Raw genomic sequence first — 25,999 nt, 5'->3', positions numbered from 1 at the left:
TTTTCATTTCTTCTGGTACGGCCCAGGTGACTCACCCTTTCGAAGACCTCTCGCACCAGCCCACTCCATCTTCCTTCGCGCGCAGACAGCGTCCCGTAGTCGGAGCCGTCCGCCGACGCGCGTATCTCGTACTCGAGTCCAAGCGCCGAGGCCACCATGTCCAGCAGCTGGACAGCGAAGCCCGTGTAACGAACTCGCGCAGATCGCGTCGACGACCCGTTGACCGACGGCCGTCGACCCTCGGACTCCATGCGACGAGCTATCACATACGGAGGGCGCTGGCCAGTGGCGCGGAAGTCATAACAGCGTGGAAGGAAAGGGGAGGGGGGGTTGAAATCGTAGAGCGCGGGAAAAAAGCGCACCAGCGATGAGATTTTTTCGCCAAAAATAAATATTAAAATGAATAAAAGAACCAGAGAAGAAAAATGGGACACGAAAGTCCACTCAGGAGGAAGTGAGCGAGTGGTCAGGGTGAGAAGAATGTCGTGGAGGATAGAAAAGTTGAAAAGATTAAAAAAAAGCGGAAGAAGCAAAACAAGGGCAAGAGAATAAGAAACATGCAGAACGAGATGGAGGAAGGAGAAAGGGTAAGTCGAAAATAAGAGAAAAAGAAAGACAGACGCCAGGTGTTAGAAAGATGCAGTGTGTTATCGGGCAGACTTGTATTTTTTTTTTATCGATTTGAGCCTTCCAAAAGAGGGTTTAAGCATCAATTTTTTCTCACATCCTTCACTCGTTGGAGCCACTGCTGTTGGAAGTGAGCGCCACAATCTGGCAGCATCTGTCTGCTGCTTAAAATATTTCGCGATAGGCACTCTTCCCCTATAGCCCTACGACGCCCGGTCTCTGCTGAGGCTCTCGATCTTTCTTGACGATCGCCTTAAAATGCTTTGAGCTTTCTCACTCTATGACATAGCATGTGGATTCCGGAAGCGGTCACTATAGCCTGTGTACTCATACACTGAACGTAATTGAGGTGTTATGGAAACTGTTTCAGTTGTGGAGCTTATGTTACAGTATGCGGCGTATATTCAGTAAAATTTTAGTGACCGGACGCGTGTTGATATTACTAAAGTGCGGGGATTGCTCTGTGTCAGTTATCTCATAATCTTTGATTTTTCCTAATGCTATTTTTTGTTTGGGAAAGCACGTGAATCAATGAGTGTGAGTGGAATTTGGGGAGTACTTGAGCGGCTTCGCTAAACGGCACCCATCACAGCAATGAACAGTTGAGAAAAATAAAAATGAAATGAGACAAACACTTTCGTGCTCCCATTTCATCCCAATATGCAAAGGGATACTCTCCAAGTACTATTTTTTACTTTTTTTACTTTTATTCGCACAAGGCTACAGCCCTCTGCGAGCCACATGAAGATCACCTTACGCGATAATGAACACCTGAAAACTGCTACACAGCTTACACTCCGACTCGTCAATCTTCAATGGCTCTTCCTGTTCTTCACTTCGCCTTCCTCGATAGACGCCTCGAGAAAAATACCCGCTAACACGTCCATCGAGGAGCATGAAGCTGGATATTCTGTTGTAGAGGTCAATTCGGCTGGAATACACGAACGAAGGCGTGTATCCAAAGCCGCGTATGAACGAATCAATGTTTGAGCAAGCGTTCAAGCAGCGAAGAGCAAGCGTTCTTTTATTTCGCGTTTGACGCGATTCACAGGCTCGTGTTTTATTTTTTTCCTCACAAAAATAAATTAAGAATATTTCAGCGCACCATTAAAGCTATTTCATGGTGGTATTTCAAGCTGCCTGGAATCATTATTATTACTATTTCGCCACTTCTACTAACAAATATAGGTATCAATAAATAAATGTCTTTGTTAGGTAATAGTGCCCTAAATATTACGTAGCCCTGAAAAACAACGATGGCAGAACATGTCTTCCATTATATACTGAAGGCACAGATTTTGTGGAGTATGTTGTTTATATTTAAATCCTTCTACGAATTCATTGCGACTTTCATACTGTTGATATATACTCTTCCCCTGGAGAGCCCTTTAAAGCTCTGTATTATTAGTTAGACGTTGTTGCTACTTCTCACGCCGTTCTTTTTGATCCCCCACCATTCTTATTGATTATTTTCTTTTACAATTGTTCCTTTTTCATTTTTCGCAGTTGCTTCGTCGACGCTAAGCGAACAAAACTAAGCAGCCCTGCAGTAGACGGCACCGCCGCGTTTGCCCCCGCTGGCGTGTTAACGGCGTGCCACGCGGCGGCGGCGCGGGCGGGGGGCCAGTATTGATCGTCTTACGTCGGGACACCTACGACGATGGTGGTGACACGAAGGAGCTGCCGGTGCCTCAAGTCGGCCGGCAGTCGGCGCGACTCGCTGCCCCCTCGTTGCTTCCCGGCGGCGCCTGTGGCCTGGCTCGACGCCTCCAGCGACGGCGCTGGCGGCGAAACTGTGGGTGTGTACTGCGTGGAAGCAGTCAGCCCGACGTCGACCGTCCACGCGCCCACCTGTCGCCACCGCCGTGGTGTGAACGAGAGAAAAAAGAAAGGAAGAAATAAAAGAAGGAAATGAGGCGTGCGAAGGGGTCATCGCCAGACTGACACTCAAGAGAGGATGAAGCTCAGGTATACATAATCACTCAAGCGCCGTTAAGGTATACTGCCTTTGCCTACGTTTAATAAAGAAAGGCAGCAGTTTGATTAGCTCTGGTATCGCGTACTTTAGCCGAGTACTTTAATTGAGTACTTTAACCGAGTATTTTAGCCACTAGACCACCGTGGTGGGGCAGTCTTCCTGCAAAAAGAAGAATAGGTGTACTCACGATTCCTGATACAGCGAGAATTAAATATCACACAGAAGTCGCTAGGTAAGTATAGAAGCCCCACCGCGGTGTTCTAGTGGCTAAGGTACTCGGTTGCTGACCCGCAGGTCGCGGTATCAAATCCCGGCTGTGGCGGCTGCATTTCCTATGAAGGCGGAAATGTTGTAGGATCGTGTGCTCAGATTTGAGTGCACGTTAAAAAACCCCAGCAGGTGAAAATTTCCGGTGCCCTCCAGTACGGCGTCTCTCATAATCAGATGGTGGTTTTCGGGCGTTAAGGATCACATATCAATCAATCAATCAATCAATCAATCAATCAATCAATCAATCAACCAGGTAAGTATAGAAGATGCCTGTATGTTGTATATTTGTAACGTGGATGACAGTAGGTGACGTGTTCAATATCAAATTATTTTTTATCTGACTTTCCAACTTTCCGACTGACTTATTCTGACTTTTCGTGACGGCCGAGAAACGCAAAGTCAGATTACAACAAGCAAGGCACGCTATACAACGATACTAGAGAACAGAGCATCGGCCGTCGAAAAACTGCCAAGAGGTGTGGCGCGGCCGCATTAACATTCATGTGCCATGAAATATTCCAGCGTTATCACTAGTGGCCTCATATGTTCCCGAATAATCTGCAATGTTCGCGTTGTGCGGATAACCTGATCGGAAGATTCTAAGCTAATCTGCATGTTTTGCGCAAGACAGCCCTTAAGCGCGTAGTGCACCCATAACAAACCTTGAGAAAGGAGCGCGGCAATATTAAGTCGTGACTTCTTTCCAATTTCACTCATCTGTGTGATTTGTGGCTGCACTCGGGGAGTATTCTGCCACAAACAGGTATATTGTGTGTCTCATACAGGCTTCCATTAGCTTCGTGCCATTGCTGGCGTGTGTGCCTAAACTAATGGAAAGAGGGATATACTGCCGAATTGTATTTGGCGTATCGCTAAGCTTGCCGTTTTCTGACGGTCTTTGTCAAGATGGTCTTAACTAAAAACAAACCTAAAACATTCGTTGAGTGTACCTACGTTTTTTGCAAGTATTTAGCTAGCCCAACAGTACATACTAAGGAATCGTGTCATTTCTGCGAAAGAGTTCTCTATGCTTGACCGTCCTCAATAGATCAGGAGAATAATTCGTTACAACACAACCGTTTCTCTTTTTTTTCAATGTTTATGCGTGACCACGAAAGTGCACAATGCGTCAGTGCAAACAGGTAAACAGCGGCTATTTTATTTCTTCTTGTTCTACAGAAAAAAGAAAAAAGAGATTGTTTTCAGACTATATACACTTTCAGGACATCACAATCAGCTTTTCCCCGGCATACCTTTGCGGAGAAGTGTTGAACATCCTTCGTAGTTCTCTGTCTTCAGTTATGGACCCACACATGTACATCGCGACATCACGTAGCTTTTATCGGTTTGTACTAACAAACGTTCAAAAAGAGTGTTCAGGACATTACATTCAGTGCATAGAATGTAAGAGACTCACGTGTGTATAGATATAACTTTCACAAAAGCTTGTGATGAATCTGCATTGTAAAAATAACAGTACCGGCGGTGTAACATTTATTATGTCGTGTCATCACAGAGGAACGAGTGTCCGGGCCAATCATTAGCAATATTGAAGTAGTTCTTTGTATTGTGTTTGTAGCTTAGGGCCTTATACAGGAACTTAGCAATGTGGAAAAGGATCTCGAAAAAAACAAACAAAAAGAGTGCTGATAGTGTACGACCAGACAGTGTTTACGCTGATTGCACACAGTCGGATGCTTTTCGTGACTTCTTTTAGGCTGCTATAATCAACAAATACAGCCCCTAGTGCATTAATACGACTTGTGAAGCAGGTTTCATGCTATCATGTTCCTACTGACTCGTCAGCAACACTCACATGAAATACCGAGTATATTAACACGCCTCAGTATTTAAAAGTGAAAGAGCAAAATTAGAATTAAAGCGTGTATCCCAAATACAGTACCTGTAGGTATACCTAAAACGTAGTTACATACGAACTACGCTTTTTTAATTAATGCCAAGGCATTCTTTGGCGTGCCTCCTACAGAATTTGTGTATTGTGCGCGCAGTGAAATATTTTGCGCTAGGATGAATTGTGTAGTTGACAAAGCGAATGCATTTCACTGGGATGATAATGTGTATCAAAATGAGTAGAGGCTTCGTACTGTGCCAAAAGACCATTCAATCCTTCGTAAAAATAAATGATTTAATAAAACGGCTACTGCGAGGCGCCTTTGAAAGCTGACTTCTTCACATTACAGGTGTGTGTGCAACAAAGCATTCCGTGGGCCCGCTCTGAAAAGAAATTATTGTTAGGAGTCGTAATCATATACAATACAATTCAGAAATAATTGAAGCGCTGATGAAAAGTTTTGACCTCACCAAATCAATGCCTTCAAAGGGCTGTCACAAAGTGACTTTCTCAAGTACGTGATATCCGATACGTAAATACATCATGTGACCCTGCACACAATTACAGTCTTCCAACACATCGCTCCATACTAGCCACTGACGTGACTGCTCGGGGACCCCTTATTGGACCGCGTTACAGTGTTTGTGCGCATTTAGATACCTCCTTAGATCCTATTTGCAGTCGTATCGTTTATACAAAGATGCGATGTTGTAGGTATACCAATGGTGTGAGTTGACAAATGAAGTTGACAAAAAATTGGCAGATACCACGTACAGTGGGAATCAAGGATATGCTAAGTACGAATGAGGAAAGTTGATATGTCCCTTCAAAATCTGCACAGCGTTACGAGACGGACGTAAAGTATGCAGTAGATGACTTCCGTATCAAGATTATTATGTTTGCACCTGGCGTTTGTGTTCGTTGTCCGTTCATTTCACGTAACGCTAAATTTGGCATGTGTGAAGCTAGCAAAACGGTCACGAGCACGCCATGAGCGTAACACGTAGTAATGTTTCCATGCAACGCTTATCATGAATATCATGTTTGGATGTGTCCTTTAACTTCGTCGTCCATTCATGTCAGGTAATACCAAATTTGGTATATGTGAAGCAATCGAAACGGCTGCGAGCGCACCATGAGCGTGGCGTATAGTCGTGACTAGTCATACTGTTACGTTTACGTTATGATGAAAATCATGACATGCATGTCATGATTTTCACGTTAGTGTCTGCCACCTAATTTCGCTATGCAGTCATGTCATACCATGCCAGTTTTGCAAAATATCATCTGAACGAAACAGCCACAAGAGCAGCAATACCATGAAATATAAATCATCACATTCATTACATAAATGTCATGATTTTTATGTTATGACTAATTCCTTATGGTCATCATACAGCCATGTTATGCCATACAAGATTTGGTGTCGATACCATAATCGAAACGGGAAGGAGAGGTAAATGTCGTAGGTGGCTAGATAGATAGATAGATAGATAAATAAATAAATATATATATACTAAGAAATCAACCTTTCCAACAGGAGGGAAATCAGCATTTCCGCAAGAGGATGTCGGCCACAACTTTTCTTCTTATGTGATTCCTAAATGGAAAACAAGAAAAAAGTGAGCCCCGTAACTGTCTGCTTCATCTTGCTTCTTGCTAGGAAGCGCAGCCACTATTACAAAGAACAACAACACAAGCGCTTAACTTCAACTCCTAGCAAGATGGATTCTTACCAACTGGCCCGATACAATTGTTTATTGAGTTACATCTCTGCTTCAGGTGCGATACCTTAACATTAGCTCACAAGGGATAGGGGTAAGGAGGGATTAAAAGGATAGGATTGAAATGTATATATAAAGAGAGGAAGGAGAGAGCGAGGTGCCGGTGACAGCGAGCGACAGAAGTAAAGAGGAGTTAGGAAAAATGGAAACGGTCGCAGGAGTCCGAGGACGGGGCACCACTCAGCGAGAGCTCATGTCGGCGGCAGGAGATGGCGTAGGGGGAGCGCAATCGGCCAGAGCCGCGGTGTCGTCGGAGATCGTGGGGGCACAACCAGTCGGCTCGAAATCCAGCGAGCGAGTCCCCTCAACCTTAGGTTAAATTTGGTAAACCGTGTATCCTCCGTACATCCACTCGACCACCATACTAAGACGTGACCTATCAGGGGAACTGATGGTTTAGGGATGTACGCCCCAACAACAACAACAACAATTATTATTATTATTATTATTATTATTATTATTATTATTATTATTATTATTATTATTATTATTATTATTATTATTATTATTATTATTATTATTATTATTATTATTATTATAGTTAAGGTTCGTTGCAACAACCCCTCTTTATTTCTTGAAAATCGGTGGATTCGACGAGTATCAACGAAAAGTCGCAAGCGACCCGTGCCTTGAAACGATGCCAACTATGGGCACGCCAACGCATGCCGGCTGCGTCACTCACGTTTTGCTTGCGGAGCGTCGCTTTCCCAGGGTGCAAGAAAATAGACGCACACATCGCGTTCCACTCTGACCCTTCCATTTGCTCTAGCGGGAGCATGGCTACTACAGTGGCATAAATGAACAAGGCTCGAGCATAAGAAGCAAGCTCCTAAGAAGAGTTATGGCAGCTTCGCCCTAGTGATGCTAAGCCTGATTGAATTGCCGAGCTTTGCAGCCTTCATTGTTTCTGTTTGGTTTTAACTCGCTTTCATTCTGTCCACAATTGCAAGAGCGTGAGGGCTCTAGGAAAATATGGTCCTAGCTCTGGCGCGAAAAAAAAAATCGCTGCATTGACGGAATGCAAGGGGAGCAGGCCCTTTTCAATCTCATGCGGCAGAGGCAGCAAAGTGGCCGGCCTGTAGAACGTTCGCGGGTTAGACTTGCCAGCTCATGAAGTATACGAAAGAAGTCGGCACCTCTCTTGCGAGCCGCGTTTTTTTTTTTTGAGAAATGCAAATAATGGTGTCGGCGCTCCCGGCGCACCTGTCAGGGAACGGAGGTCAGCGCACACTTCGCGTATCTTGCGATTTCTCAAGGCTTTCCCATTACAGTGCTTACTTTTTTTTGTAAGTTTACGTGTGCGCAAGATGCAGCCCTGCCGTAAGGTGTCTTTTCATCTAAGCGATAGCTTGCGTTCTCATAACTTTAAAAATAAACTAAACTGGTCTAGAAATAAAGAAGAAATGCGGGGTGCGTGCGATGGTATTCATTGATGACGAATGCTAGACTTTTTGTTTTTTACTTCCTACTTCCTCCTAGCTTCCGAAGCCAATGGCAACACTGGTCCAGCGAAAAGCGATGTTCCTTCAGCTCACCATCCGGGGCATCAGCGATTTGTCTCCGCCGCTGCATACTACGCTGGGTAGGCCTAGCAAACGATGCGTCTACCCTTTCCCTTTCATAGCTCACCTCCCTCCAAAAAAAGAAAAAGAAAGTGCGATGTGGTGTTCAAGCGATGCCAGAAGCTTCCACCCATCTGTTGTTCTGTATTCTTTTTTTTGTTTGTTTGTTTCCCGGCACTTTTACGCACAAGGCAGTCCCTACTCCGCATCTTTTCCGGACCTCACCACTCCTTATCTCCCACTTCCAACTTCCAGAGCTTTTATTTTAAAGCAATATCTGTCAACGCACTGTTTTTGGCAGGAAGGAAGCAGAATAACATTAAGAACTTCTTTGCTTTAGGTCTGAGTACTAGTGCGCGGGGCATCACTCTTCTTTCACTCTCTTCGTACTCAGCATCTATAAGTGAGTCTGCTTTTGCATTCACCAGAAAAAAGCAATTTATTAGCGTTTACACAAGTTTCTTGCCAAAGACTGACGCACAGAATGACCGAGCAGGGGATGCTAATACTGTGGCAGTGACATATATTTATTAAACCAAGAAAAATGAAAGCACCCTAATGGAATTCGCCGGTAACTTCGCTGGTGGTTGCGACAGCAGCATAACCTCAAAGAAACTCAGCACAGTGTCACGATGTTTGACCGACAAAGTTCGCACAGTACGAAATTTACGCTACGAGGTCGGAATGTGTGCTCTAGGTTCCGCATGTAGTGCACCTAGTTGACGCGAGGTTTAGTAAACAAATTGCCACAAACGCTTCTTTCTTTCCATGTTTTTTTTTGTGGGGGGGGGGGGGGGGACTGCCTTGTTTATGTGTTGGACGTGTAGATATACTGCTAAGTGCAAACCACGCCAGAATGTCTGGAAGCATTCTAGGTCAGTTTAAGATCATATGCTAGCCGGCTAGCCGTGAGCGTACAAACACGAACCGCTGAGTTCATTCTAGAATAAGCATGGCACTTAGAGATCATGCTGGAATATTTGATGCCGCCTACATAAATGCCGCCGCGGCAAACGGAGCACTGGCCATAAAGACCACTGCTCACTTTGTCGCTATCAATGTAATCGCTGTGTATTGCTGTAATTCGACTTTCATCTTCCCGGCTACAGGCTCGGCCAAATAAAGAGATCGTTTTGGACACATCGACTGCTGTCTTCGTCACCGTCATGACCCCGTGATAGAGTCAATGTGGTTTCTCTCGTAGCTTGCTAAGAAAATCGAAGCTGCTAGCAGAGCTCTAGGGGCAGAGCGGACGACGTGTCATCAGGACACTTAAATAAGGTGAGGCCTTTTAGAGACGATAGTCTTTCTTGAGGACATTCAACGCGAAATATTTGGTCTGTCTGTCTGTACATTTGTCTGTTTGTGTGCCCTCGACACTACTCTAAATGGCACCGAAGTGGCCAAAGGATACTCCAAATGGCCGACCCCATCCACAGCGCCCACCAATATTGCTCAAGATTCAGCGTTCATACTTGTGTGATTATCAATTAAAAATCAATTATTGCGCATGTCTGAGGCACCATAACAACACCTCAATATTCTGTATGTGTGTCTCTTACTTGAAAAGGCATACTTAAGTAATTCTAAAGAGCGTAGCGTTTATCACGTTGCGCTTACTATACAACACTTGCACGAAAAGGCAAGTGTTTCCAACGCTTTGCTAAGACGACACGGTGGTGGCACCTACCCGTCGCCTTGCGTTCTACACCTTGTCACCTCCGAGACGGGCGCGCAGGGTGCGTGCGCTTCGTTTTCCAAGATAACTGCCAGATAGCGCTCATTTCTCATGTGTGACGTGACTTGATGCGCTCCTTCCCCTCCACTGCACGCTCGAGGCCCTCTAATGCAGCGCCTCCAGAATAACATTCAACGTTTTTTTTTTTGCACAGAACATCAAATAAACGTTCTGTTCAATTTCTCCGGACGCAAAGATATTGTCTTTCGATGACTATAGCAGTGTAACATGCAGATATGGGGCCATTTTTTTTTTCAATCCTGGATTTTTATGCGCCTATATTATCCTTGTTGCTGCGAAAGAAAAGAAATAAACGTGTGCAGGCTAGCACTGTAAACGAAGAAGTTGGAAACAAGAAACGGTGTTTGGTCTGGTTTTTTCGCCGATCGATAGTTTTCCTTTACATCGTGGTGCCGAAACCCGGGAACGTGCAATATGCGCCATTGCCTGAAGACCGTCTTCTATCGTCACAGCCATTTGATGTAGTAGGATTGCACTTTGCAGGTCCACTATATATAAAGCAACAGGAGCTACATGGTGACACATTGAAAGCTTATATCTTGCTGTTCACCTGTGCGACGAATAAAGCAGTACACCTTGAAATGAGAATTCGATCTCGACCAGCGCCTTCTTGCTAGCGTTCCTTCACACGTCTCCTTAATCGCACAATTCTAGGGGATCTCACACTCGACCACGTCGTTCTGCGGGCAGCGAGGGCTGCAACGGATTGTTCTTAATCGGCGTAGACCAGACTCATCGGCTTGAACACCGGATCCGATAGATCGCCTTAAAACCAAGCACTGGGCACAACGAGCCCAGTATATGAAGCTCCTGCAGGAAGCAAACTCCCTGCTACAAGACCTTACCACTAACAAGCCCAAGCTGACAGGTATCTATGACCGTTTGTCAGTTTGCAATAACGAGCTCTCGAAGATTATTGCTGCTCTTGAGGAGTAGCTAGTGGACGAGGAGCTCGAAGTGGAGTAACTCGTGATGGCAGAGTATAATGACACAGCTATAAGCATGGTCGCTGAGATTCGCTGCAAGATAGATGGTTTGCGATACGGGGACAGTACAGCAACGGCTGCTCCTCAGAACGCGACCCCCTCAGCTTCTGACGTGCCCACCGGAATTGGCCCAAGGCTGTCGCACCTTGGCATGCCAACATTTAGTGGTGACATACATGAATGGTCGGCTTTCTAGGAGCAGTTTGAGCAAACTGTCCACTTGAAAAACGCTTTGTCAACAACGACGGAGTTCTTCTATCTACGTCATTATCTTGCTGGTGAAGCGGCAGCTGCGATATGTTGTTTTTTGACGTCTGAAGCCTGCTATGCAGATGCCATCGAGCTATTAAATGAACGCTTCAGAGATTGATAATGGATCGAGCAATACCACCTATCAGCGCTTCGCAATCTACCTCACATCAATCCGGGAAGCGACGTCCGCGGCCTCAGGCGACTTTACGATGCTGTGCACTGAATATCCATTGTCTAACTGTGCTAAATGTTACTACGCTTCCGTTTTCCGCTATGTTGATAAGCATTTTACAGAAAGCCCTACCGTACGACATCATTTTGACTTATACACGTGCAAAGCGCAGTCAGGCATTAAGAGAAAACGGGTCTGCCGCCAACGTCTTCGAGCCAAACGTGGCAGCTGCTGCATCCGATGCGGCGTTAAAGGAGCTGCTCTCCTATAAATGCATAGAGCTGAAAAGTCGGGAGCAGTGCAAGCCTTTTATTGAGCGACTGGTGGATGACCATATTCAGAGGACTTGAAGCTGTAATACCAGCACGGCTTCCGTGCTACACAACACATGGAGCAGCTGGGGTGAGCGTTTTTTCTGCAAGTCAAAGTAACATGGCACCCACGCTTGTGACGCGAACATTGCCAACGGTTCTAAGAAAGGAATGCTTGCAAAAGAGAACCGCTGCCATCAATGCACGTCTTGGCGACATCAGACACGTTCGTGCCACGTCAAACTCACCTGCTCTAGTTGCCACGAGAGGTACACGTGAAGTATGTGCGACCCGCACTACACATCGAACCAAACAACAACACCTTCTCGTCCAATTGACTCCTCCGGCAGCACAGTAGGAATGGGTCGTCACAATGAGTTATGCTGTTTGACAAGGATTCACTGAGTGGGGCACAACGAATCACAGTGAAGTATATCTACAAACGTTTCACGATTTTGTCATCAAAAACGGCGACACAAGGTATGTCCGAGGGATCCTCGAGGGAGGGAGCCAGGGATCCTTCGTCAAAGAAGATCTCGCTAAGAAGTTACACCAACAGGTGTTAAAGGAAACACAAATCACGCTGAATACGTTTGGTTGTTTATCACCAAGTACCGTGGGAAGACGGCAAGTGGTAGAAGTTCTCCCGCGTGGACATGCACGGTTCTGACACCTGTACGATGTGCGCCATTGTTGTCGCAGTTATCTGTCACGACATTGCTTCCCCGAAAGTTGACAACTATTTCCTTCAGAACCTTTGTCTTGAAGGCAAGGTCATTGCGGACGGAAATAAGTTGGATGCGGAAAAATAAAATAGCCTCAGCTCGTTCATCAGTGCTGACCATCTCTGGCAAATTATGTCGGGACGTATCATCCAAAGTGCTGAAGTTCCAGGACTGGTAGCAATCAATAAAGCGTTTAGATGGACGCTTCAAGGACCCAGTCGCCCCGCCGCGGTGGTCTAGTGGTTAAGGTACTTGGCTGCTGAGTTCAAATCCCGGCTGTGGCGGCTGCATTTTCGATGGAGGCGGAAATGTTGTAGGCCCGTGTGTTCAGATTTGGGTGCACGTTAAAGAACCCCAGGTGGGCAAAATTACCGGAGCCCTCCACTACGGCGTCTCTCATAATCATATAATGGTTTTGCGACGTTAAACAACACATATCAATCAAGGACCCAGTCACAAAAAGCCTTTCTTGAATGCAGCTCTAGCCTAATGGTCTGCATTCTGAAAGTGGAAGCAATTGGTGATGACGAATCAACTTCGCAGATCTTGCTATCTAGAAGCAATGGGCATCGCAGATTCCACGGAACCTTCCTCCCACGAGGGAGTAGCACGATTCCATGAAACTATTATCAAGAAAAGCGACAGATACACTGCGGCGTTGCCTTGGAAGGAAGATAAGAAACAGCTTCTGAGGAACAAACGGGAAATTGCGCTATTACGTATACAAAGATTAACACGCAGGCTATTAACGATGGAAGGAATGTTGCAGCGATATAACACAGTAATCCGGCAATATCTAGAGTTGGGTCACGCGGAAGCGGTGCCTAAGGATGCTCCTCGAGATCAAGATCGCGCCATATATTATATGCCACATCGGGAAGTAATAGGAGAGCAATTGTTAACTACCAAACTGCCTGTAGTGTTCGACGCATCGTCACACACCCAAGGTGTGCCAACCCTTAACGACTGCTTGGATAAAAGATTGAACCTCAATCCAGAACTGCTGCAAGTTCTTCGCATTCGGTGGTGGTTCCTTGTAGCCATGAATTTCGACATTGAAAATGCATTCTTACAAATTGAGATGCAGGAGACTGACCGATGTGCATACCGGTTTTTCTGGTCTGACTCTATTTCCGTAAGACGACATCGTAAGCTTGTTGAATGGCGCATGACACCGGTACCCTTTGGATCAACGTCAAGCCCTTTCTTGCTCATGGCAACTATTCACTACCACTTAGATAACGCATGTGAAGACAAAGAGCTCGCTTCTACATTGAAGAAGGTATTTTATGTCGACGATTTATTGGTGGGTGCGGACACATCCTATTAAGGTGTGCGCATCTATGAGCAGTCGAAAGCAATTATGAAAGATGCTGGCATGAACCTCCGAAAGTGGAAGACCAATAACCATCAGCTGCAGAACATTTTGAACACCAGGAGGAGCAGGTAGAAGGAGCATCGGGAGAAGCAGATGCGGTCTTGAGAATGCAATGGGATATAGAAAATGATTACTTGAAGCTTTCTTCTAAGTCTGTGGCCCAGTATTTAGTGGCTGGTCAGATAGACACAAAACGTACCGTACTGAACGTTGCTTCTTGCTCAAATTTATGACGCTCTTGGCATTCTATCGCCATTCACCATCACTGCGAAGCTTTTGTTTCAACGCCTTTGAGTTTTATGCCATTCCTAGGATGAGGAATCGCCTGCGGAGATCAAGACGCAGTAAGTAGCCTGGTGTGCAGATGTAATACAGCTCGGCCACATAAAGATTCTGTGCTGCTGGAGAGACGGACTGCATGGCGCACTTGAAGAGGCTGAACTGCATATTTTCGTCGACGCCAGCCTGAGGGCTTAAGAAGCATGTGCCTATCTGAGAGCATTTGATGAAGGCGGGAACTCAGCCAGATTTCTAAAATATATTTGCTCCTCGTGGGAATTCAAGCATTTACATTGTGTCATGGGGACTGACTTCATGATCACATTGAGCTAGATCCACGGAAACCATAGCAAGTGGAGTCAGTTTGTAAAGTACAGAGGGACTGAAATAGCACAACTTTCTGTAATAGCACTAGTTTCTGGAAAAGCACAAGTTTCTATGGCACTACTGCCCGAGCGGAGACAACCAGGCCGATGTACTGACTAGAGGCATACCGAAATGAACTCTACGTGCATGTCGCTATCTGGTGGTATGGACCTGAATGCTTGTCCCAGACAAGCTCAAGTTGCTAAGACGACACGGTGGTGCACCTACCCGTCGCCTTGCGTTCTACACCTTATCACCTCCGAGACGGGCGCGCAGGGTGCGTGCGCTTCGTTTTCGAAGATAACTGCCAGATAGCGCTCCTATCTCATGTGTGACGTGACTTGATGCGCTTCTTTTCCTCTAGTGCACGCTCGAGGCCCTCTAACGCAGCACCTCCAGAATAATTCACCGTTTTTTTTTTTGCCCAGAACATCAAATAAACGTTCCGTTCACTTTATCCGGACGCAAAGCTATTGTCTTTCGACGACATTGGCAGTGTAACATGCAGATATGGGGCCATTTTTTTTCAATCCTGGATTTTTATGCGCCTATATTATCCTTGTTGTTGCGAAAGAAAAGAAATAAACGTGTGCAGGCTAACACTGTAAATGAAGAAGTTGGAATCAAGAAACGGTGTTTGGTCTGGTTTTTTCGCCGATCGATAGTTTTCCTTTACATCGTGGTGCCGAAACCCGGGAACGTGCAATATGCGCCGTTGCCTGAAGACCGTCTTTTATCGTCACAGCCATTTGATGTAGTAGGATTGGACTTTGCAGGTCTACTATATAATAAGCAACAGGAGATACATGGTGACACATTGAAAGCTCATATCCTGCTGTTCCCCTGAGCGACGACTAGAGCAATACACCTTGAACTGACGAGTGCAATCTCACCCAGCGCCTTCTTGCTAGCGTTCCGTAAGTTTCTTGTTCGCAGAGGAGTACCCACAACCATGTACTCGGATAACGCTCTCGCCTTCAAGAGAGCGTCACGGGACCTCAGGAACATCTGGAGTGTCATGAAGAGCTCTCCATTCGCAGCTTTTCTGCTACCTACCACATAGAGTGGAAGTTTATCGTGCCAGGTGCACCTTGGTGGGGCGGTTGGTGGGAGAGGCTTGTCCGGACTGTCAAGTCATCGTTGCGCAAGGCGATCGGACAGAGCAAGCTCAGCAGCGAACAAACTGAGACGACGCTACTAGAGGTAGAAGCGGTTCTTAATTTAGGACCGCTGACCTACACGTATACGGATGCCAAAGAACACTCTCCGATATGTCCAGTGCATTTTTTTTGTTGGACGATCAATGTGAGCGCCTCCGGAGCAGAGCAACAATTACTATGATGCCATCAGTGCTGAGGCTAATCGAAGAGACATCAGCAGGAAGTTGAGATACTCACAGAAGAAGATGGAGCATTTGTGGATGCGATGGAAAACAGAGTATTTGTTAGAACTACTGGCAGTTCTCTTATACCCAGCTTATCCCAGTAGCTGCCTCCGAGTAAATTACGTGGAGATAATTGAAGAGCCTGGCAATTCCAGAGGAGTTTAGCCCCTTGAACTACCACAGACATTTCCTTGAAGAAGATGATATAATAGGAGCTTGTAGAGTGAAAGCTCAAGACGGGAAGTTTTTCAGAAAAGCAGTACAGAAATTGTACGGGCTGGAATTGAGCGACGCTACTGGGGGGCGTGAGTATGTTGGGAAAGAAAAGAAATAAACGTTTGCAGGCTAGCACTGTTGGAAACAAGAAACGATGTTCGGTCTGGTTTCTTCGCTGATCGATAGTTTTCTTTTACACATGTAGGTAAGTTGTGGTGAACTTCGATCATATGGGATTCGTTAACCAGCCTCTTATCTAAAAGCGGTGCTTTATTTGCATTCCTTAGACGTCGATTACATTGGTCGATTTGTATGTGTAACGTCCCAAAACTACGATATCAGAGACGCCGTGGTGGAGGGCTCCAGAAATTTCCACCATCATCTAGGGTTCTTTAACGTGCACCCGAATCTGGGCACATGGGCTTGCAGCATTTGCGCCACCAGTGAAAATGTAGCCACCGCAACCGGGATTGAATCCCGCGACCGGGGAGTCAGAAGCCACGCACCATAGCCACTAGACTACCGCAGCGGCGCTGATTACATTGAAATGCGGTCGCAGTAGACTGAAATTGAACTCCGAGTTTTGAGCTCACAAGTGCAACACCTTTGCCAATAAACCATGACGGCAGCGAGGCGAAATTTAAAATTGGCTATAAATAAGAACAGACGTATTATATAATGACTTTTAAAGCTTTTCCGAAGGATCTTTAACACAGAAGAAGGGAGTTTAGATAAAAATGAAAGCATCACCATTTCTTATTGCTTACGTTATCTAAGAAGAAAGCAGGGTATGAAGTTTGCCTTCGCTCGAAATGCACAAATGGAGAAGACAATTTGTCCATCTTTATGCCTCAGATATACTTTTAAACTGATGAATCACTCATTGAGGTATGTTTTAGAACGTATGTAATTCATTCAATATGGTTCTTTCTTTATTATATAATGCGTGAGCATGCGAGAAAGTAATTCCTGTTTGATATACCCGCTGTTAATTTCGATGTTCTGTCTGAGTTTTCAGTGTTCCTCCTGACACTAACGACGAAAGCCATTGTCGGGTAACATTAGTTAAAGTGATCACGAAGTTTGCCGAAACAGACTGGTGAACGTGCTGATATTTTCGTGGCAGACGGTAAAAAGCGCCGTCCACAGAGCTCGTGCGCGAAACTTCACAGTTGCCAACGGGCAAAGCGGCGGGTTGCAGCATCGAGCTCGATTCGTGAGTGGTGACGCGGAGATAAGCATTTACGTGCTCCAGCCCCGTGGCACAGTCGGATAATTCAATTTGAGAGACAGGATCTGCATCTGCGGAAGATACAGTGACTCTGGTCCTCATTGTGGTAGATGATGTCACCAAGCACGCGTGCACGGCATTTCTTGGAGATCGAGCGTTCGTCAGATTCATGCACATGGGACCCATACAATTCGAAGTGCCAACAACGTTTCAACGCAAGCGGAACGCGTGCAATGTGCCGTGAAATGGCACTTTGGCGTCCATGAAGCGGTGTTCAGCCGCCGAGAAGGCCTGGATGTTGTCCACGATCGGTGCTTAAGGCGCCAACAGGCCCACTGTCTCTAGGAGAGAGGAGGTCATGCACGTTGTTTTCGCGAAGTATCGTGTCACCGGACAAACTCCACGACACCACAATGGAGTCCTGGACGCCATCCGATGGTGCTGAGAGCGATACTTGCCGCAACGTTCACCTGGCGGGCTCCATCAGCGAGGAAGTGGCATGGCGTTCCTCAGAAACACCTGTCAGAGCTGGGGTTTGCCAAAGCCTTTCGACGACTGCGCCATTGTTAAAAATGCAGAAATGCAGACACAGAGGCAGCACCCTTGCTTCGGGCCGGCTTTTCTATCTGCAATATATATATATATATATATATATATATATATATATATACATATATATATATATAAGATGGATAAAAACACTGGGTTCCCGTCGAAACGTCGACGCAATAAACAGTTGTTATGTGAAAGCGCATCTACTTTCATATATATATATATATATATATATATATATATATATATATATATATAATACATATATGTATATATATACGTATTGTAACGGGGTTTATTTGCTGAGCAGAACGCAGAAGGCGAAGCAGTCAGCAGCGTCCGGCCAAGCGCAGCAAGCACGAGCTTATGCTGATGGCGATGCCCCTGAGGCGCCGAGAAATGCCAGTGAGGCCCCTATTCTTCACTACAATATATATATATATATATATATATATATATATATATATATATATATATATATATATATATATATATATATATATATATATATATATATATATACAGTGCCGTACACGCTTTTACATAAACAAGTAAATATTCCCCAAAATCGTTAGTTCCACAGAATGTCTGTCAATACAGCGAGTCACGAATTAGACTTCGGCACGCAGATAATTAATAGGAACTGTTTGCATCTGAAAATATGGTATCACTAAAAATACCATTCCCTCAGGCACATCGCGATCCTCGTGAGAAAAGACCCGGTAGTGCGGGGCCTATTTTATACCCATTGATTTCGAATTCAGCGCGTGCTGGCTGCCCTCTGCGACTTCGACAAATAGAGAAATCGTGGAACACTCGTGCCCGCTGCCACGAGTTTCCCCAGGCAGAGTTTATGTGCGACTCCGGCTCCTGTGCACTTCCGCGGCGAAATCGAATGAGGTGTTCAAATATGTATAACGTTGAAATCACTAACCACATGACTTTTCCGCCTTCGGATTCAAATCCGTTATGCCCGCCATTGATTTGACTCGAGCACAAAACAATAATTATCATGTCTGCGCACGCTCAGCATAGATAATAATAATAATAATAATAATAATAATAATAATAATAATAATAATAATAATAATAATAATAATAATAATAATAATAATAATAATAATAATAATAATAATAATAATAATAATAATATTGATGTTGTTTTGGTGTTGTTGTTATAGAAACAAACAAGAACAATATATTATTTCTTGAAGTTTTGCGTCCAAACTAAGATAGGATTATGAGGAATGCTATCGTGAAGAGATCCCAAAATTTCGACTATCTGGAATTTTGAAACGTGCACACACCTACACGGGTTCACAGCAATTTCTCGTCCGTACCATAGCTTTAATTAGGTTATCCCAGGTAATGAAAGCCAAATGAAACGAAGCCAAGTTGAACATGATATAACCTTAATAGATAGGCGTAATTGAGGTAATTATTTCATAGTTAGTCATATAAAAGCTGAGTTGGGACTTGGGTCTCAGAATTCACATTTCTCCTGAAAGAGACCAAGCTTTAGATATGAAGATTTGGTAAATTTGGGTGACGGGCCTAATGAACCTAACCAAAGAGCTGTGATCCCCAAGAGACACCCAGTCCAACCCAATCAACACCCAGCCAATAATCACGATTTGCAATGTGTGGACGTGAACACTTCGTGCATCGGCGAAGCTATGCACGGGAGCCAAGTCAAGCCGGAACCAGCTGATTGCCAACGAGCTCTGCCCTGCCCCAGCCTTGCACGACTCGGAGCAACTTGGTCATTTTTCTGTTGTTATTTGATTCCCGTCTAACCCAGGTCGCTCATTTAGCCTATAGTCTGGGCAGCGAGCTTCAGTGCTTGCAGCATTGTTGTGTTAGTTTTCCTCCTATCACTCGTCATCATCATCATCAGCAGCAGCAGCAGCAGCAGCAGCAACAGCACTGACTAGTTTGCAATGAACCAGAAACAATAGATCACTTTTTTCTCACATGCCGCTGCTTCGCCTCACTCCGCCGAATAAATATTGAAAGACTGATTGGTATGCTCGGATTGCCAGTCAATATATCCACCCTATTATCGTTTGGAGCCAGTCAGTTGGGTGTGGGCCGCAGTGCTATTCTGTCAGCGCTACATAAATTCATCCAGGCAACCGGAAGGATACGCTGCTAGTGGTACTGCCAGATATATCTAATTCTTTCTCCCCCTTCCTCATTCTTGTTAATTTGTTCTTTATATTCTGGTTTATCGCATTCTTCTGAAATTTTCACGTTTTTTCAAAGGAACATTATTATTGTACCTATCTAATTTCTCTTTATTTTTTTAGCAAGCGTTGTAAAAAATGATCTATTATGAGGTACAGTGTGGCCAATCCCCCATGTGGGTATGAGCCAAGATCTCCTAGGAGACAAGACAAGACAAAACTTCGATCACTGCAGACACGAAGGAAGGAAACCTGAAGAAAGGTCCTCGCTTTCTGAGGAGCCGGGCGAAAAGTGTGGCTGAAGTCGCGTGCCTTGGCATGGGCTTGTAGGATTCCATGGCCACGCCGTCGTCCCACGTAGTCTGCATCACCACCCATATAACCGCATGGTTGAGTCGCCTGGAGTACCAAATGCTCATTTTTATGCAGCTGGTGCCCTTCAAAGATTATGAAATGTGTTGGAAGCCTACAGTGAGCGTAGGATTTCACGGTTGCGAGTTTAAGTTATATCGCTTGCGCGCGAAAGCGGTTGTTGTGGAAGCTCGCGAGCACTTCTCCGAAAGTGGTGGGCGCCACAGCTTTGCAGTTTTTCTACGGCATTGTGATGTTGCGTGACAACGATGGAAGCTTAAAATTCCAAGGCGAAAACGACAGCGCTCATGGCTCCTAATGCGAGAAGCGGTGGTGACTTATTCCCGATTATGATGGTCTTAATTATCGGAAATTATTGACCCAGTGAGCTCAACGGAGCTTTCAGAGTCAAGAATTGCAGATGCTCCTAACCTAATAGCGGATAACAGAGTAAGGTAATTTATTGTTTGAATTGTCGCATCCTGTTCAGGCTTTGCGTGCAGTAACCTCGTCAGTGACCAAGTTTTTTTTTTTTTTTGATACGGTCGCAGCCAGCCGACCTGCGCTTTTGCGAATGATACTTTGGCAAACGTATCGTGACACACACGAGAAAAGAATGATTCGGAGGCGCTTTATGTAGCTAAATAGCAACATCAAGTCAGATTGCACCGTTCTGTACCCCGAACGTACCGTATCAGCAGAAGAAAGCCACCTGCCCATAGCGATTATCCGGCTGATTCGCACTATGCATTGCTCTTTTGCAATAGGAGGATTAAACACTAAGTGGAAAGCTACATGCTTAATGTAGATGCACATTATGGGCCGTAATGAGGATGCGATTGGCACACAGGCACTCTGCAAGCGAATATCGCAGCACATCTGTTCTTGATCGGAAGAATCAGCTGTCCGTGGTACTTCCACCCGCCGCGTCCTACATCAGCTCGCTCGGCTCGCCTTTCCGTTGCCGCTGCAAATTGCGCATGAGCGAGAGCGCTGAGAGGCGACCAACCTTGCAAGAAGGGGTCATCTACTTTTCCTCACTTCTGGTTTCACATAATGTGATGTACAGCTTCTCCTCAGTATTCCTTCCTCCATGACTGCTGGGCAAACAGGAAGATGACAAAGGAGGTTGGCAGACTACAACAGCAAGTGCATTCAAAAACAGTTTTTTTTTTGTTGTGGAGTAGGAGCAGTAGAGTTTTCAATAAAAAAAATGTGGATAGGTGAAGCATATAGAGCGATAGGTGTTTAGACTCAACTAGCATGAAACCTGGCTAGGGGCAAAGCATGAGTGTTTCTAGAGAAATTTTATTTATGAGGCACTAAAGGGGCGAAGTGTGTGCAGGGAAGAGTGCTTGCACTCCACTTTCATTATCGGATGCGTCGGAATGCACCTTACTTGTTGTTTGTTTCCTTGAAACTAAGGCTCATACCCATTAGTGTGCCGCTTACTCTAAGGTTCCTCTTCCTCTTCTTCTTCTTATGACGGTGATAATAATAATGATGATGATGGTAATGATGTTGACGCCTCAAATATGGCTCATTCCCACTCAGGGAGACTGGCCAAGAATTATTTACATCAGTTAGTGAGAAAAAGTTTTTCTTCGTCTTCTTCCCTACATATTCGGCTTCAGTGTGCTACGGCGTGTAAACAATGGTGCTTCTGATTTACTAACTTCGTCGGCTATTTGTTCAGCTCACTGCTTGCCTTCTTCAATTTCACTGGGCCGGTATCGAGTAGTGGCATGTACTGAGTTCGACACACCCACGTTTTATCGGTGACCTGTGAATACACGACACACCGTGACGACAGCAGAAGACCACAGCCTATAGCCTCTAAGGTCCTTCACACGCGGAACAGCTCATGTAGGACTTCCCTACTGGGGTAGTCGTAGAGTGTGTAAGCATCACTTGAAAGTACACTTGTAGCGGCAGCTGCATCGACGTAGCAGAGAGGAGGACGATAATTAAATACTTCAAATTATAATGGTCGTAACGAGCTTGCTCTCTATCTGGTTAGGCCGAGACTTCGCCGGTCTGCGAGGTGGCACATCTTCACAGTTTGGTGACCTGGACGTGACCAGAAAAGGTTTACTGACTGAATTGAACGCCAGCGTGCGCAAGGCTTTGGCAGCGGCACCTGTATCCTTGAATCGGCTTCGTCGCACGATGTTGGCGCTCATGGCAACGTTGCTTCAAAGTAGGCAGGCTACAAAGTTGTTGAACACCGTACGTGAGCACTCATCGTCCACGTCAATGGCTGGTCTGACACAATCGCTCTCGAACAGGTGAAGCTTGCTTATTTCGAAGCAACGTTGCGAGCGGCGCCACCATCGTGTGACGCAACCGAAGCAACGCTGCTTCATTCCGGATTGTTGCCTTCTTACGCCACACCCAGGACATATGGTGTCTCCTGGAGCACCGATCGTTCGTCGGACTTCCCTCCGTGGGGAAGCACTCTGTAGTGGCAGCGGCGTCGCAGTCACATAGAACAAGACAAGACGCTCACTTTTGCACGAGGCAGTTGTCGCTGCCATGAGTCTGCGCATGCTTGCGTTCGATTCACTTATTAAACTACACCTCTTCACGGCGCTCTTGTCGGGCTCGCTCTCTGTTTGGTTAGGCAGGGACTTCACCGGTCTGCGAGGTCGCTCTTCTGAACAGATTTTTGGCCAGGATACAGCGAAGTAACCGTAGATCCGCGGTAAGAAATTGTTGCGTGGCAGTTTTAAGCTTATTTTATTTACTTTGTGCGGTAAGCTTGGGTAGGTATGGCCAAGAGTTAGTCGAACTGCACTTGCTTCAGCCCGCTGCATTGCTTTGACGGCGTTCAGTCAATGTCCCGTTAGTTAGACGTTCATCGTAGGCACCGTGTGCCGGACGGCACCTTACGCAGGGCTGGGGCACCTGAGATTACTGAGCGCGTCTAGTTCCTGTTAACACAGGACGATGGATCCAATCCCCACTTGGGCAAAAAAATTACGGCATATTCACGGGGTGAATGATGATGAATGGGCGAAGCTCCGGAGGGATTCATCGGTAAACTGTGAATCTTCCGTGTAATTCGCCCAGTCGATCATCATGTAAAGACGTGAGAAACGCTGTGTGTGTATATACACAAATCAACTTTTATTTGTTCTTAGACGATGGATGGCTTGCGATGTCCCTTGCCTCGCGCGCTCGCACATCGGGATTCTGTCTGCGAGCGCGCGCTGCTGCCGCCTTGCGCTCTCTCCGCTGTGCAGCCTTATCCATCCGGCGACTCCGAGCGCGCGCCAACAGCGAACGGATTTTATTACAACGCTTTCCTAGCGTACGTCACCACACTAAATCGAACGATTGCCTTTAACCAATGACACGCGCCATATGTGACATCATTCCTATTTTATAAGATCTCGCGTCTTTCATCAACTACAAGTACCGCTTTCTAGTTTATAACATCTTGCATCTTTTCATCATCAGCTACAAGTACCACCATCTAGTATACACTACAAGAACTTAACGAGAGGTGGCTACATACAGGAGACGGTACCGCCATCTAGTGAACACTGCAAGAACTAAACTAGAGGTGGCTACATACAGGGGACGGTACCGCCATCTAGTGATTACTGCAAGAACTAAACTAGAGGTGGCTACATACAGGCTACAGGGGACGCACAGCCCACGCCCTAAGGAGCTTCGCCCCTAAAAGGCGTAGGATTGGAAACGCCATTGTGACGACTCCCAGACTGCCTCACATCACTTTCAGCCTGCGCATGAATGGGTCTCTTCCGGGCTTCAGCGTGGAAGTACGACCCCTCGCATCGGTTCGACTAACTGTTCACATCGGTGTACTGTTCTCGCGCCTAAAACTCGCCATCGAGTTAAGGTGGTGCGAGTTGCAACGCCGTCTGACCACCGTCAACATTTCGTCAGGGTCCGGCTTGCTTCTGAAAACTTTTGGAAACGGGTGGGCATGTGACACGTAAAAGCATGGCTGACGTCGCAGTGAACAGCGCATTGGCATGCCTTCGGCTATTTCAGCGCTAACCCTCTCAAACAAGCTTGTAAATAGAACTTCGTGTGAAGAGCCAGCAGTTCCACTTACAACGCACTGGGGAGAAGCGTATTACTGTCCCACCGGCAATAGGTTGACGTGTCACCAGGGATGTCTTGTTATGGCCGCAAATCCCAGTACGCGTAACTTTAGGTTTAAAAAGTTGTGCACCCGGTGAGCTTGCCTTACCTGCATGACTTTCCTTTAATTTTGTGTTATTTACACTTTGGTTATTCTGTTCTTTGAGGCGAAAGCATGAATTCTCACACGCGCGAAAAGGTGGTGTCCTTGTGGCTGGTTTTTATTGACCAAGTGTACTGTCTTATCAGAGAACAAACAGGCGACCATTCACCGACTGTTGTGTAAAGGTGGAGCACCGAGGGAACAAGAAGAGGCCCCGTAATAGCACCAGGAGTTCTGAACCGGGCTTAAGGTATCAGGCACCATCAACTCTGCCAAATACCATATAGGCTCGCCCTACAAACAGTTCATTTCCGAAGTGTTTTTCTTTTCTGTAACTTGTACGTCCGTAACTACGTAATAAATTCTGTACAGTTTGTAAGTTTTTCTCAGCCTTACCAGAATTTCTATTGCTTTTACTTCCTCTTCAAGAGACCAGCAGGTCATTCACCGCTATGGGCATAGAGGCAGTACGTTTTTTCCTCCACCTTTGCTATTCCACCTCAGTGGTGCGTCTCAGGCGCCGAGTGAGAAGAGTTGGTTTTACAACATTGAAATGACTTGAATTTTACTGTAAATAACATCAGACAAAATTTAACTTGTACTAACCCACAGTAACCGACATAATGAGCCATTTACACAAAATACCGTATTCCATTGTTAAGCAAGTACCACGTCATAAAGCTAACATCATTATTTATAACGACCGCCGGCATGGCTTTATATTGTCTGGAAAGTGGATAACTAAATAAATTATTTTACACATCGACAGAAACAAAAATAATTCAGCCTAAATATGTATGAAAATCACGCTTGTAGTGACTGCTGAGCTCAACAGCCTTCTTTTTATTTGAGGCTGCATTTTCATGGCGTTTACGCACCACATTCTCAATTATAATTCTAGGGACGACCTTCGTAAAAATCCGTGCTTAAGACATGTTTTCTCAATTTACTACCATGGTCCCTTGTCACCACTCCTTCAAAGTCAATCTCTTCCTTTTCTCCTTCCTTCATGAATTATTAGCAGGCTAGAGACAAGGTTGCCATGCCTGCCTTTCCTTCATTTAATTAGATATTTTCTTTTTCATACACAATAAGACTACGATAGAAGGGGGAGGAGGCAAGCGCTAAGCCAGCCCCATGTAGTGTCATTTTATGGAAAGTAGTGCACGGCGAGGAACCTTCAGGCCCCCTCCCTGCAAAGAGGGAGAGAGAGAACCCAAGGAGAAAGACAGGGAGGTTAACAAGGGCTGAGCCCCGGTAGGCTACCCTGCACTGGGGAAGGGAAGAGGGGGAAGGAAAGTCATTGAGGAGGAGAGAAAAGGTCACTGACTGGGTCGATGCGTAACAGTTTCACCATCACAAACGATGAAACAGGCCGGTTGGTTGGTTGGTTGCAAAATTTGATCGTGGTCCTGCAAGGCGCGCGTCAGCGCGCAGCGGGTGACTCCAACGTCGGGACCACTAGGCCAAGCCTATCGGCCGCTCGCGGGACTGCTGGACGGCTCAAAGTTGGTCCGCTAGAAGGGAGCTGCGTAGGACCGCCTCCCACCTGACCGATG

The 25,999-nt window shown here is 45.8% G+C and overlaps 1 protein-coding gene across 1 annotated transcript in view; it reads right to left on the bottom strand.

Moving 5' to 3' along the window:
• Nucleotides 1-2,177: 2,177 nt before the first annotated feature.
• LOC142817573 (glutamate receptor ionotropic, kainate 3-like) overlaps nucleotides 2,178-25,999 on the bottom strand; it is a 217,346-nt gene continuing 193,524 nt past the window's right edge. Inside the window, exon 8 of the mRNA XM_075894616.1 lies at nucleotides 2,178-2,478. Coding sequence (XP_075750731.1) covers nucleotides 2,266-2,478 — 213 coding nt within the window. The 3' untranslated portion in view covers nucleotides 2,178-2,265. The remainder of the gene's footprint in view (nucleotides 2,479-25,999) is intronic.

The sequence above is a fragment of the Rhipicephalus microplus genome, chromosome 5, assembly GCF_043290135.1.
Source record: "Rhipicephalus microplus isolate Deutch F79 chromosome 5, USDA_Rmic, whole genome shotgun sequence".
Lineage (NCBI taxonomy): Eukaryota > Metazoa > Arthropoda > Arachnida > Ixodida > Ixodidae > Rhipicephalus > Rhipicephalus microplus.
The sequence above is the reverse complement of the archived record's forward strand: the minus strand, read 5'-3'. Positions and strand labels throughout refer to the sequence as shown.